The 13,350-nt window shown below is 42.5% G+C and overlaps 1 protein-coding gene across 3 annotated transcripts in view; it reads left to right on the top strand.

Annotated features, from left to right (window-relative positions):
* gse1b (Gse1 coiled-coil protein b) overlaps nt 1-13,350 on the top strand; it is a 167,054-nt gene that overhangs the window by 88,318 nt on the left and 65,386 nt on the right. The window contains exons 1-2 of one of the 3 annotated variants that reach the window (XM_044207332.1): nt 8,850-8,870; nt 10,195-10,312. The exons of the other annotated variants lie outside the window; for them this stretch is intronic. Coding sequence (XP_044063267.1) covers nt 8,850-8,870; nt 10,195-10,312 — 139 coding nt within the window. Of the gene's footprint in view, nt 1-8,849; nt 8,871-10,194; nt 10,313-13,350 lie in introns of those variants that run through there. 3 annotated transcript variants of the gene reach the window in all.

Genomic DNA, 13,350 nt, shown 5'->3' with positions numbered 1-13,350 from the left:
TGACCTGCTGAATGATTTAAGCAAGGCTTCTTGGGATTTTTTATTGGGGTATTGATAAAAGCTGTTGAGAAACAACTGTATGGAACAGCAAACCAAAACAGTGAGCTGAAATCGGTGAGCTTGTCCTGATTGCCGCACGCAGGCTTTCTGAGTGCAAATACGTTGGGTATCATGTTTCTCGGGTGTGCAGAGAGAAAGTGAGGCTGGCCTTTCTGCTCTGATAATAAGTTGACATTTTACTCAGCATAGCGTCAGGATAAGAGTCTTTTGTTTGCTCTCCTACAGCTAAAGTACATCTGTTTTCCTCCTTGCCTTTCTGTGTCTAGCATTTTTCAGAATAGTTGGGCAAAAATTTTAGTAAATAAAAGTTATTTAATGGTTTTCGGATACGCAGGACCTCATAGATCCACGTTCATTCACCTACTCACTTAGTCATTGATTCACTCACTTAGGATTTGCCTATCTGCCTCTAGTGGCTAGTATGCAGCATGGCTTTTCTGGAGTATTGCTGAATAAACTTCAACATTTAATTTGAAAAAACAAGAAAAGCACTCCCTGGTGACTCGTATTAGATTTGATGTATTTTTAATAATGTAGTAATAATATAGAATTGTAACAATATTGTATAAAAGTTGTCAGTCCGAGATAAACCTATTTGCTGCTATCACTAAATGTGGTTTATATTTAAGCAGACAACTGTCAAGTTGACTATCTTGTCATAAATAGTCATATATGTATCCTTCTGTTTCTTTCACCCTCCTGCATCTCCTTACATCGCTTCTTCCCTTTCTCTCTGTAGTTATCCATGTGTGCAAGAGACAAAGAGAAGAAGTTGTCTCAGTTGAGAAGTACTCAACCCTCTGCCCCATTAATTAGCTCAGTAAATGCTGTTGAGATTACAGCAGTGGAAGTGAAGCATGTAAGTTAGTGAGGGATAAGAGAGGGAATGGGAGAAGTGAGAGAGAGAGAGAAATCTGAGGACATATCCATGTTCACAGTAGTCTGTGTAAACCACCTCTTTTTTAATGTTCCTAGGACATAGCCCAGCAGATACCTTCTGATTAGAGGCCTTGTGCTGGAGAGGGCAGTTAGAGGAAGAAACTGATGAGAAGGGAGAGGAAGGAGAAAAAGTCCAGAAAATTGAGAGTTAAGCGTAGAAAACCCTAACCCAAACATTGTGTTTCTTCACTGTCTCATTGTGGTTTCTTTTTCCCTTTTCTTCTATTTACTCACATCTCTCTCTTTCCCCATCATCTGCATATCCTCATATTCTTGTCTCTTCTTCTTGCAATTGTGCCACCTACATATTAGGGACATTAAAAAAAAGAAAAGATAGAGACACTAAGGCCACATGGTGATAAAGGATTATTAGTGTTCTGTCGACTAGACTTTTTCTATAGAGGAAAGTAGCAGGAACTGCCTTGTGTAAAAATCAACTCTGTGAATATGAACATTTTTATTATCAAGATATAAGCCTAGAAATCATTGGGGGTTTCTGCAAAGCTGTGTTTGAGTTTTTGCATTTTAAATGCTGCATTTAAGCTAAGTGACACAATTTTCTGAGCTTTTGAAGTTCATTGTTCTAGCTGGGTGAAATGAACAATGAATGTAACTGGTCATCGTAATCTTATTATTAAAGATTTCCTTTTTTAGAATATACTTATGTGTTAATATCTTCTAAAAGCAGTGGTCACCAGAAATAGTCACATTACACCTTTTATATCAAGGTATATGTGGTCAAAAATGTCATGTTGGGTGTATGTGTAAATGTATAACGTAGTCTTAGTTTTTGTTGTTTTTTGCACAGGGCATGTATCGCTCCTGCTCCCTCTCCAACCTCCACTCCACTGAGCTACTTGCGTCCCTCTCTCCACTACCTGCCATTATGTGTAGCTGAGGTGTCTCTAATGGCCCGTGGCTCTCCTTTCCTCCACCTCTCCCCTTTCATTTTCTCATAACAAGCCCCCTGCCCTCTCTCACTGGAGCTGAGACAAGGTTATCCCTCCGTTTCCACCTTACCCTCCGTCCCACACTTCCTGGCGGTGCTCAGGCATGACCCTGCTGCGGCAGGAAATGGACATTTGCAACGGTCATTTCTCTCTCTTGCCCTCTCTCTTGCTCCATGCCTCTCTCGCACACTATGTCTCTCGCTCCTCCCTTCAAGCGCACACACTTGGAACGGGTCACAGATAATTTCAAGCACCTTGAGTGCGGTGAGGCAATTACTCTAACTTCTGGTCACCTCCAGCGCGCCCCTGCCACCGCTCCCTGTTCGACTTTGAGTGGGCCTTTCTCTATTATCCCCATTCTTCACACAGTGGAAGTCATCACTCTGCTATTAGTGTCAGCCCACGACCAACATCTCTGCTACTGCTGGTGTGCGACAGTCAGCCTATCAGTCTAGGAATAATTTTTTTGCTGCTGGTCCGGAGTGGTACTATCAGCACATCAAGGTGCCATACTGTTAGTTATCTGTCGCAGCAGAGGAGACAGGAAGATGAAGGCCGAGACCGGGGAACGTATTGCCTAAGTGTACGTTCATCTCAGACTGGCTTGTTGAATGAAAGGAGCCATCCGTCATCCGTCTCCACGCTCTGTTTGTTTCCCCCTCATCACAGTCCCTCTCCGCTCTGCTACTCATCATAAGCCCGACACGAACAGACAGCGGCGTGTGTGTCTCTGAGTGTACTGGTGTGTGTGTGTGTGTGTCTGATTTATGGCGAGTACGGTCTTAAGCAAGAGCTAGTAATAAATTCAGTGACATCACAGCAAGAGGGGAAATCGAAGTGTTGCAGCGCTTACTCATAACCCCGTCATCCTACTATTCTGTACGATACTTATTATCAGACACACACACACACACACACTCACAGAGAAGCTATTCTGCTAGTCTAATTGAGGGTGTGATTGTTAAAAGTGCTGTAAATCCTGCTGCAGTGGTCACTACTAAAAGTGCCTGTCTTCCTTTGACAGATTCAGCCTGTTTGTTAACTTTGACAGGAAATCAATGATACACACACACACACACGTGCGCGAGCACAGGACTACACCTTATGCTCTATCCATGCAAACAAATATCATCTAAATCACACAGCTTCCGCTCACTGCAGGACCATATTGGAGATGGTATAATGGGTTACTTTTGGGACAGCAGGGACGGACACACACACACACACACACATACACACACACACAGATCAGGTCTGTGAATAGAGATTGGTCTTGCCAATGTGGTAAGCGAGATTGATGAAGCTAATTTTGCAATAACAGTGTCCCGAAACAGAAGAGTCTCTGTTTCATCATGTTTTTCCTCTCCAAAAAATCTTTGGAAAACTCTGCTCATCATCTGTATCTAATAGGAGAGGTGCCTGCTAGGAGACACAAGCTGTTTCCATTCAACTGTCAAGCAGGATTTACACACACTTTGGAGATGCTGCCAAAAAAAAAAGTATATGCATTTCCATCTTGTGGGTTAAAGTGTCAATAAGTCCCTGGAAGATAATATAGTAAGAACTGATTAATATTGGCAAAGTTATTATTTTTACTAATGTTAGATTTAATTAATCTAAAGAGCCCCTAAGACAGTTGACTATAGTACTGAAGCAATTGTATTAACCCTTTAAGTCATTTATCAAGTAAATATACCAAACATTTTCTCACTATAGATTTGAAAATGTAATAATCTAGGTCAGACAAAATAACCAATTTTAGAACATGAGTTTTGATAGCCCTTTGTCATAATTTTTTACATTTTATGGAATAAACAATTAATCAGTTATTCAAAAAGGACATCAATAGGTTTTGAATAATGAAGATAATTGTTTGTTGCCAACAATCTTTTTTTTAATATTTTTTAATAATTACCTGTTTTATCTATTTATCAGGTGAAAATACTACAAAAAAATCAAGTTTTTAAAAATGCGAGTATTTAGTAGTTTTCTCTCTCTCACATCATGAACTAAACATTGACGTTTTTAGACTGTAGGTCAGACAAAATAAGCAAGTTTAGGACATTAGACATTAGGCCATTTGTGATTATCTTTTACATTTTCTTGACTAAATGATTAATTGATTATTCGAAAACGTAATCATTGGAATAATGGATAAAGTCTGAATTGTTTCAGCCGTAGTGCTACGAGGTGTTTAGTGAATGCTGGACTGATATTTTATAGACACCATTACAGTGTCCAAGGCTTCTTATAAACTGCTGTACTTTTAGGTTGACAGGCTGCATTATCTACACATTATGCATTGCTGTTTATTCAGTACGTACTTGTTTATCAACAAGTTTATTATTGATTTATTATATTTTGTAATTACAAATGACTTGATTATTAGCTCTTAATAATAAATAAAACACCCATTTATGTTTCTGTGAACAATTAATTATGAGGGGGACTTACCGCCCACCTACCCTCCTTTACAAAAATGCTTCTCCTCTTCCTCAACATTGTGGAAGGTCTGTTCCCAGGGTGACCAAGTTCAGCAGCACCATGGTTACAGCAGGACCCTTTGAAGCCATCTCAAGCCCCCCTCCAGTGTTTTTTTTCTTTCTCTAGTTCTCCTCCCCTGATCCCTTCCTCCCCCCTCTCCTCCAATCTTTTAGTAAAGGAGAGAGTTGTTTTGACCTCAGCCATAAATGACAATGACACCTTAACAAGCAGCACAACCAAGACAACTACACATGCTCACCAGGTAATGTAAACCTACAGTTCAACATTAGCTCATTTCTCACACACATAGCACAAAAGCACACATGTTCATGCTACAGCTAAAACGTAGTGTGTGTAGTGTGAGGTCAGTTTAGGCTGTTTTAAAGAGAGGTTTACCAAGGTTTATCTCCTCTTTGTGTCATACATAAATGATCCACATAGAGCATTTCTCCACAGTGAGTGCAGAGATTTATACGGCTGCTGGACAGATTAATCTGTGGAAAAAGACAGAGAGAGGAGGGATTCTTGGAAGGCCTTTCCTCTTCATGCTGGTGGAGGACCAAACAGCTCTCTGCTCTCTGCAGGATGAATAGCTGTGATGTCAGGTGATTGCCTCTCTCTGTTTTTAGCTGGTTGCCATTTTTTCCCTTACTGTGATTTTCAACAGAGAAAACATCCTTAAATAACCATAGCTGTTACAATTGGTTTGTTCAAAAACAAAAACAAAACTAGTCTCAGATCTTGTGTGTGAAAAAAAAGCTAAGACAAAAAAAGGCAATGGGACAAGTAGGGGAGGAGAAGAAAAAAGGAGGCAGAGAAGTGGTCAGATTAGACCGGTGATGTGATAGGAGGATTATAGGGCGCAAGAAAAATATTTTCGGCCATGGGTGGATGTAAAAACGGGGGAGTGGACAGAGGACGAATAAGACATGGAGAAAGAAAAGGGAAAGATTTATAAGAGAGATGGGGGGGAAAGAGAGGAAGAGGAGCATGTGTGGTCATTATTTTTGCAAATATAAATGAGATGCATTTAGATCAAGTGCTTTGTGCTTCAGGTCGGGGGAACAAATGATGTCCCAGCTACTTCATCAAACTGCCTCTGCCTTGCCTTCCCTCATCCACCCGACCTCACCACTCTGACTCGCTCTTGTTCTCAACCCAATTTTTGCATTCCAAACACTGAAGCATCACACAGAGGAGACACCATCTAAATAGCTTTAACCCCAACAACACCAGCATGAGACAGTAATTTGCTTTCATCTTTGCAGCAGCAGTAAAAAAACAGAGTGAGAGCAAAACAGAGAGACAGAGGCAGACATAAGGACTGGATGAGACATTTCAAATCTAACCACAGATAACTCCACCCAAACAGCCCCTTGTGTGTGTGTGTGTGTGTGTGTGTGTGTGTGTGTGTGTGTGTGTGTGTGGATATGTGTACTTGTTTACCTATCTGCACGTGTGTGTGTGTGTGTTTGAATGTATAAAGGAGCATCCTTCTGCTTTGGCAGAGGATCACAGAGTGTTAATTCAGTTGTTATCCGTGTTTGAAAATGGAGTTGGCTGCAGTGTTTGTATGAGCTGTGGTGGTTGTGTGTGTGTGTGTGTGTGTGTGTGTGTTTGTATATGTGCGCGGGTGTTTGGCACCAGACTGTAAGGTTGCTCTGGGTCCACGCTGGCGTAGTTGGGCTGGAATGTGATTGGTGGGGACAGTGGGCCAAAGGCTGCCCAGGCTAGCGACTGCCACTTGGTAGAGTGCCCCAACTAAACACAGGCCAAATCTGCAGAGATTCACCCCTATTTCTCTCTGCTCTCCCTTACATTTTGGCTGCTCGAGTTCATGTGTTTCATGGAAAGAAAGAAAAGACACAACCTACATATATGTGTCTCCTCTCACAGTTTCCCCTCAGCCTCTTGCATATGATTAAATTCTTCATTATAATTACAATCAGCCATTATCGAAGGCAGTGTTTCCTCTCATCATGAAGGGAGGCCCGCCACTTATGTACTATAATGTGAAATGTACTATAACACCGAAGCAGTTAGAAGCTATGTGATTCTCCTTTCAATTAGATGTTTACTTTTTACCTTGAAGTGCCCTCGTAAACCGGCAGCCTGTTATTTGCGTTCGTTATCCAACAAGGGGGTGTTGACAGCACCATCTCATCACCAGGGAGAAACATCAAAATCTGTGTGTTATTGAGCTTTGAAGGGAAGTAGGGAAAGGCAGAAGGACAGAAGGGGAATGCAAACAAAGAGGGACAGCTAGAGAAGGAAAAAAAGGAGAGGGAGAGATGATTAATCCAATCAAGCCTCTTAGTGTTTCATCAATAGGCATTGTTCTAAGATGGCTGCCTCTCCCCAGCTCAGGCTGTGGGCTGCGGCTAGGCTAACACACAAGCTAATCCCAGAATAATACGGAGACGAGGGCAACACTGAGGACGGAGGCTGTGCCAGCAGATTAGTAATAGCAAAGGATTCACTCACAGAAACACACACACACACACACTGGGCATGGGATAGAGAGACAGTCACAGATTGAGCGAGGTGCCTATTGGATTGCACGGCTTATAGTTTTATCCCGTGTGAATGTGTGTTGCTGGTACTGTTGTGGAGTGTGGTAGAGCTGAACTGAGCTGCTAAGGATTCACAGACTATAGCTGTCTGAAGCTGAAGAGGTCATGTGTGTATATTTGTCTGTGTTCTTTGGCGCATGTGTATGTGAGAGTTTGACGCATGAGTCGCTCTTTGTAATTCAAACAAGAGCTCATTGTACAAGAGTAGTTTACGAATAGGGTGTGTTTTGTCTCCAACTGTATGAAGGTGTTGAAAAATGACACATGTTTAAGACACATTGCCATTGAAGTGCTATTTTCAAACCGATAACCTGCTCAGGAATGGCACAGCTTGTGTTTATTTAACACACATTAAGAGCACCACATTCCCTCTGCCTCATTATCCTATCCCCTTCCCTCATTTCCCTTTTTATTCCGCTTCCCGTGTTATCTAGTTCCCTCTGTCCCCCTGTCGATCTCCCTCCCTGCCCCCCTCCTCCCTGCAGCATTTTCTGAGATGACAGGAGGTGTTTTTCCTTTGTTGGGGAGCTGCTCGCACATTCTCTCCTCTGTTGACAGGTAAAAAACATTAAAGATACTAAAAGACAGAGCATGATGGGATCCTCCGGGGAGTAAGGAGAAGGAGAGGCAGAGGGAAGGGAGGACTGATAGCAAAGTGAGAGAGCGGGAGGGGGGAGCAAAAGGAAACTGAAATATAGAGTGCTGAAGCCTGGCTAAATGTAAAGTATTTAGTGAGAGAAAAGGAAGGATTGAGTCACAGAATTGAGGAGGAGGTAGGGGTGAGAAGGAGAAGGGGAGGACGGTTTGACAGTCTGTGACCTCGGGTAAGTCTCTTCGACTGTGTGCTGATGCGTGAAACCTGAGCACACGCAGTATTAGCACGCCTCACTTACTGAACACAGCAGAGGCCTGACACGGGGCAAGGCAACCTCCTTATACACACACAGCTTTCCAATATACATACATGACAGGTACACATGTCGGCACATCTAATAATGCACTTACCCACAGTTACAATACTCACACACACAAAGCTGCAGCCTTGTTGTAGAATAGTGTGTTAAATCCAGAAGCACATTGGTGAGTGGAGAAGGTCAGCTCAGGCCCTCCAACAGGCCCCAAGGTGCTGGTGCTCTGCTGCCCCTTCAGCTGCTGTGTGTGTGTGTGTGTGTGTGTGTGTGTGTGTGTGTGTGTGTGTGTGTGTGTGTGTGTGTTTGCTTGGCACCCGGCCAGGCCAGCCTGCGTTTGTGGCCTCGTACAGTTGTGTGATTCACAACACGCCTAAGGCAGGTCGAACCATAATCCAGCTCTCTCTCTCATTGTTTGTCTCTTCTCTCTCTCGCTCTCCTTTCCTCCTCCCTGTGTGTGAGTTAATGGGTTAACCATCTCTGTCCAATAGGCAGGGGTAATTGAGATAAACAAGCCAATGAGGAAATGTCACAGGAGAGCACAAGTCAAGCGAAAAACACACCAGCCAGTGTGTGTGTATGATCCCACCCTGTCAGCCTGTTGTCAGCTTTTTTGTATCGTGTTCCTGTAAAGCAGGATTCTCCTGCTGCGTCCGCTCTCCAGGTTCCCTCAGCTGCATTTGCATACCATACACCTGCCCCTGGGCGATTTCACAGACACACACCCACACCCACACACACTACACAAAAGAACATGCTGCACACATGTGCACACATATTTGTTAATCAAATGAGCAGAGCTTTTAAAGCCCCCCCCCGCCGCTGCTGCCTTCTTCCCAGGTTCAATACTTCATCTGTGCTTCTCTGCTCTTCTGCCTAATAACAACGGGACTCATGGAGAGGCAGCAGATCTGATGCGTTTGATATGGAGACAGATGAAGGGTTGGAGGATGCAGGTAAGAGAGCTGAGTGACTATAAAAAGCCTCATCAGAGCAGAGACGTGTGGCGCAATGCATTCCCTCGGCTGAGAACAGGGACGCTTCTGTTGTCTGTGCTAGAAAGCAGGTGTGCCACAAGGCATTGTGGGAGGGTATAATATGACGGCACATCAGGTTGTCAGCTCTGGCCAGCTCCCCCCACCTGGCTCCCTCGAGTGTGTGTGTGTGTGTGTGAGAGAGTGTCGGCCACAATAAGGGCTAGCAGCCATTTAAAAGGGAAATCCACTTTAAATCAGGAGTGACAGTATTCTGGTGAACATGAGGAGCGCAGGCTTGATTTGCGAATATTAAAATGTGACTCTCAAAGCCAAAAACATGCAAGAGGCCCCTGAAGATGTCATCAAGAGAATTTCTGGAGAATGTTCACAGGGCTATCCACACTGCACAAATCATCCATTTTAATGAGTAACTTAATCTAGTTGTAAGTGTTAAAATGACTTTTTTTCTCAAAGTAAGAGCAAAAAAAATAAATGCCAATAGTGTGAGATAATTTTGTTTGTTTCTGATTCAGGTCACTTCAGTTTGTCAGTAGTGTCGTTTTCATAGTGGAGTGTGTGGCTTAATCTCGCACAGACATACACTGGTTAAAACAACGGTCATGTAGCGAATTTTTAACACATTTATCTGGCATCAGTAGCTTTGTAGCTAGCTATGGTGTTAATGCCAATTTGTTATTCTGAGCAGAAATCAATCCAGATGTGCTGGTTGTAAAAGTCAGCCAATGCTGCCTTTGGCTCAGGGAGCTCATACAGTATTATCCTACACTTTGACAAGAATTTCTCCAGACCTGTGTTGTCCTCGCAGGAAGAGCTAGGTTACTCATGGAGCGGTCTGCTTTATTTTGCCAAAGTCAATTGTCAAAATAGACTCTCTCTTGCAGTGTTGCCAGCAGGGTATCCAGTACATGAATCTGTTAACTTGAGACTCAAGTGTTTATCTTCACAGTCTTTTATAAACTGAGTTAGGCAGGATTAGCAACACCAAAGCCTCATCAGTGGTTGGACAGTTGCCTGAGATTACAAAACATCCCTTCTTCCTTTTTAACTTCTTTTTTTCCCTCTCTTTCTGTTTCTTGGTTTGTGGTTTCCTTGTCATATGAGGTTATTTATCTGTTTATCTGACAGCAGTGTGTGATCATAGGGGAAACTTGAATGTTTTTATGGAATTAAAAAAAAATTGTATTTGACATTCTTTCTCTGTTCAAAAAATATACTCTGTTTTAGCCTTTTGTCTAGTGTTCATCAACTGTCTGTTGTTTGACAGTTCTTGTTTGATTTCAAGGTCGAGCCGGTTCAGCTCATGGTGAAGGAAAAGACAGCCACACTTTGCATGTGCATGTACACACCTTTGCTGTCACCCCAAGGTGTGACTGCACCGGGCAACAGAGTACGTGTGACAGGTGTGTGACATGCTTTAGATGAGCGTTTGCCGCTGTGGGTCAGTTTCTTGTAGTAGACACTTGGTGTGTGAATGAGCTGTAACCGTATTAGGTGGTGCGATGATAAGTGGATTTTGAGAGCAGGTGGTTTGCATCCAGTGACTGAGCAAATATTTACTTTTACCCTTGCTTGGCCTCAACTTTTAAATTCAGGGAGATTCCTAAAAAAAATTACCTTTTTGAGGTAATGACCTAAAAAACTCACCCAGAAGTCAGGTTGTTGTTGCAGCTGTTTCACCCTCTTCTCACCAGACTGAAAAATGTGAGCTCATAATGATAAACGGTGCCAGTCATTCCTCAACTTCAGAGTTAAGAAACACCTAACAATGACCTCTGCTGTTTTTATTGCATGTATTTCCAAAATATGTTTTTAATGTGTAGATGGGTGACAAATTAAAGAGAAAAACAACATAAATTGTCTTCATAAGATTTTAGGCCACCACAAGCCTCTAAAACAGCTCCTTTGCAAAGATTCTCCAAGTCTCTGAAACTCCATTCTTTAAAAAGCTATTTCCTCATTTGGGGATTTTATGATGTTGGTGGAGAGCATTGTTCCAAAATCTCCTATAGGTGTTCAATTGGATTAAAATCTAATGAATGTAAGGGCCTTAGCACATGGTTTACATGATTTTTATTGTCACCAAACTATTCAGTGACACCTGGAGCCCTGTATAGAAGCATTCGATATGTTTCTCCACTCTTTTATTCAGGATTTTTTCTTTCATTTGGCACCTTTCTGTATATGCAGCTCATCCATTAGAACACAAAATGATTTAAGTTGTTAAAGTATCTGCAAACATGTCTGAAAGAGATAATAATGTCTGCTAACTTGAAATATAACGCATCTATACTCAGCTATGTGGTTTTCTCTTTTCCATGTCAACCATCCTCCTCCTAATGGCTGCTGCACACTTCCCCTCTAATCCTGACCTCTCACTTCACAGGTAAGTGCTTAAACTCATGCACACACATACACACACACGTTGCTCAGTTACTGTATCTGTGATCTGAAGGCATTGTGTGATGCTGTTGAAGGTCTTAGCGAGGCTACGCTCCTGGATAATGTTGCTAAGAAACAGGAGTGTGTGAAAGTGCTCAACTGACCTTGGTTGCTGTCCTGTTGACACTGAGGTGATGAGCTGTGATTACACTGTAAACACACTGAATACCACTTGGATGCAAAGTATTGTGTGTTTTTCTCTTGGTGGTAAAGCAGAATGTAATATCTTTCAGAATATAGCATCTTTATATCAGTTGAGCACTGTAGAAGCAGCATGTGTGTGCGCATACATTTGCCTGCATGCGTGTGTGGTGCTCAGCTGGCCAGGCGAGAGTTGTGTAATTGCAGGGTTATTGCTGCTGAGCCTGATGGGTAATGACACATTTGCAAATTAATTCTCAGCACTAGGCTGTGATTAGCATACGGAGAGAAGCATCTCACACACAAAGACCAATACACGCACGCACACGTGCTCACGTGCTCACACACACTTCACAGGCTTCTAATCACCAGCGAGAGGTCAGGTTAAATTGGTGTGTGTAATGGTGGAGCGTGTGCGGGTCTCGGCAAATAAGGGTGAGTGAAGGGTGATGAGATATCATTTCTCGTCAGATTTGATATGAGACAACGCACTTAAGTCAAGCTCTTTTTTTTTTTAATCAAATCTCTGAAACTCTCAATTGTTACACATCCTTCCTTTCCTTTCCTGCTTGCTGTGAGGCCTAAGGCCATGCAAGGTGGATGGTCTCTCTTTATGTACACGTAGGGCTGGGTGAATCAAATTGTGATGATGTGATCTTATCCCGTTATCATTCTACTATTTTTGTTATCCAAATCAATGATTCTGGAACAAAATAAGTTGATGAAGTTTTTGTTTTGGTATCATGTAATGCATAACAGTAGAACGCAATTCATCATTTTGAACATCATTTGGATTATTTGTGTGATTTTGCAAACATTTGCCATATTGTAACATATATACAGTATGTCCATCTATCCATCCATGAGCTATACCTGCTTATGCTTGAGGGTCGCAGGGGGGTTGGAGCTAATCCCTGCTGACATTGGGCAAGAGGCGGGGTATATCCTGGATAGGTCGCCAGTCAATCAAAGGGCATAAATACAGTATGTGTAGATATTGGCAAATGTCCTTATTAATAGTGATAAAGATTTTAACCATATCACCCAGCCCTATGTATGAATACATGTATATGTATATTGTTATGGTTACAGTTTTTCATTTGATATGTTGATTGGTTGCCAAGAGGTCAAGAGGGCAGGTCTTATCTCATATATGCCTGTCAGGAAGGACAAAGAGAAGAGGAGAGTAGAGTGGTGATAATATCTGTGTGCGCGTGTGGTTACATTAAGACCATGCTTAATTTTGACTGGCCAGAGGATGTGGAATATTTTCTAATAAATGTACCCCCCCACCCCCCACCCCACCCCATTTCTCTCCGTTATTCTCTCTGAGAATCCCACACCTGTTCCAAAGAACTGACCTGTTTCATGTCAGAGTTTACAGTATGTGTGTGCGTGTCTGTGTGAGTCTGTGTGCACCTCCAGAGACTGTGTGTGGTAGAGCAAAGATTATAGTAATGCATTATCTTTGCTTTCCCTTCTGTGGAAGAAGTCCATATCTTTCAACCTTTTCCAATAAACATACACACACACACACACGCACAACGATTGAGAGAGTGATTTTGTTTTTGCAAGGGGGGGGTGTAAGGAAGACAAATGTATAGTGGGTTGATAGGAAGTGGGCATGGCAGGTTTGTGTGTGTGTGAGAGAGAGAGCTCATTCTAGCTCTCTCTCTCATTTTCTCTTCCTCCCTGTCTTTGTCAGCTGACTGCTGTGCCCTGCCTCCCATCCTGTTTTTATCCTTTCCCTTTTTTCTAACACCCTCTTTTCACTTGTTTTGTTCTCCCCCTCTTCCCTTCCCTTCTTCTCTCTCTCTCCCTGTTACATTTTGATCACAGCGTTTTCAGTCACACACAC

This window comes from Siniperca chuatsi, linkage group LG1, assembly GCF_020085105.1.
Source record: "Siniperca chuatsi isolate FFG_IHB_CAS linkage group LG1, ASM2008510v1, whole genome shotgun sequence".
Taxonomy (NCBI): Eukaryota; Metazoa; Chordata; class Actinopteri; order Centrarchiformes; family Sinipercidae; genus Siniperca; species Siniperca chuatsi.
Note: the sequence above shows the minus strand (reverse complement) of the source record. Positions and strands in the feature narration are given on the sequence as shown.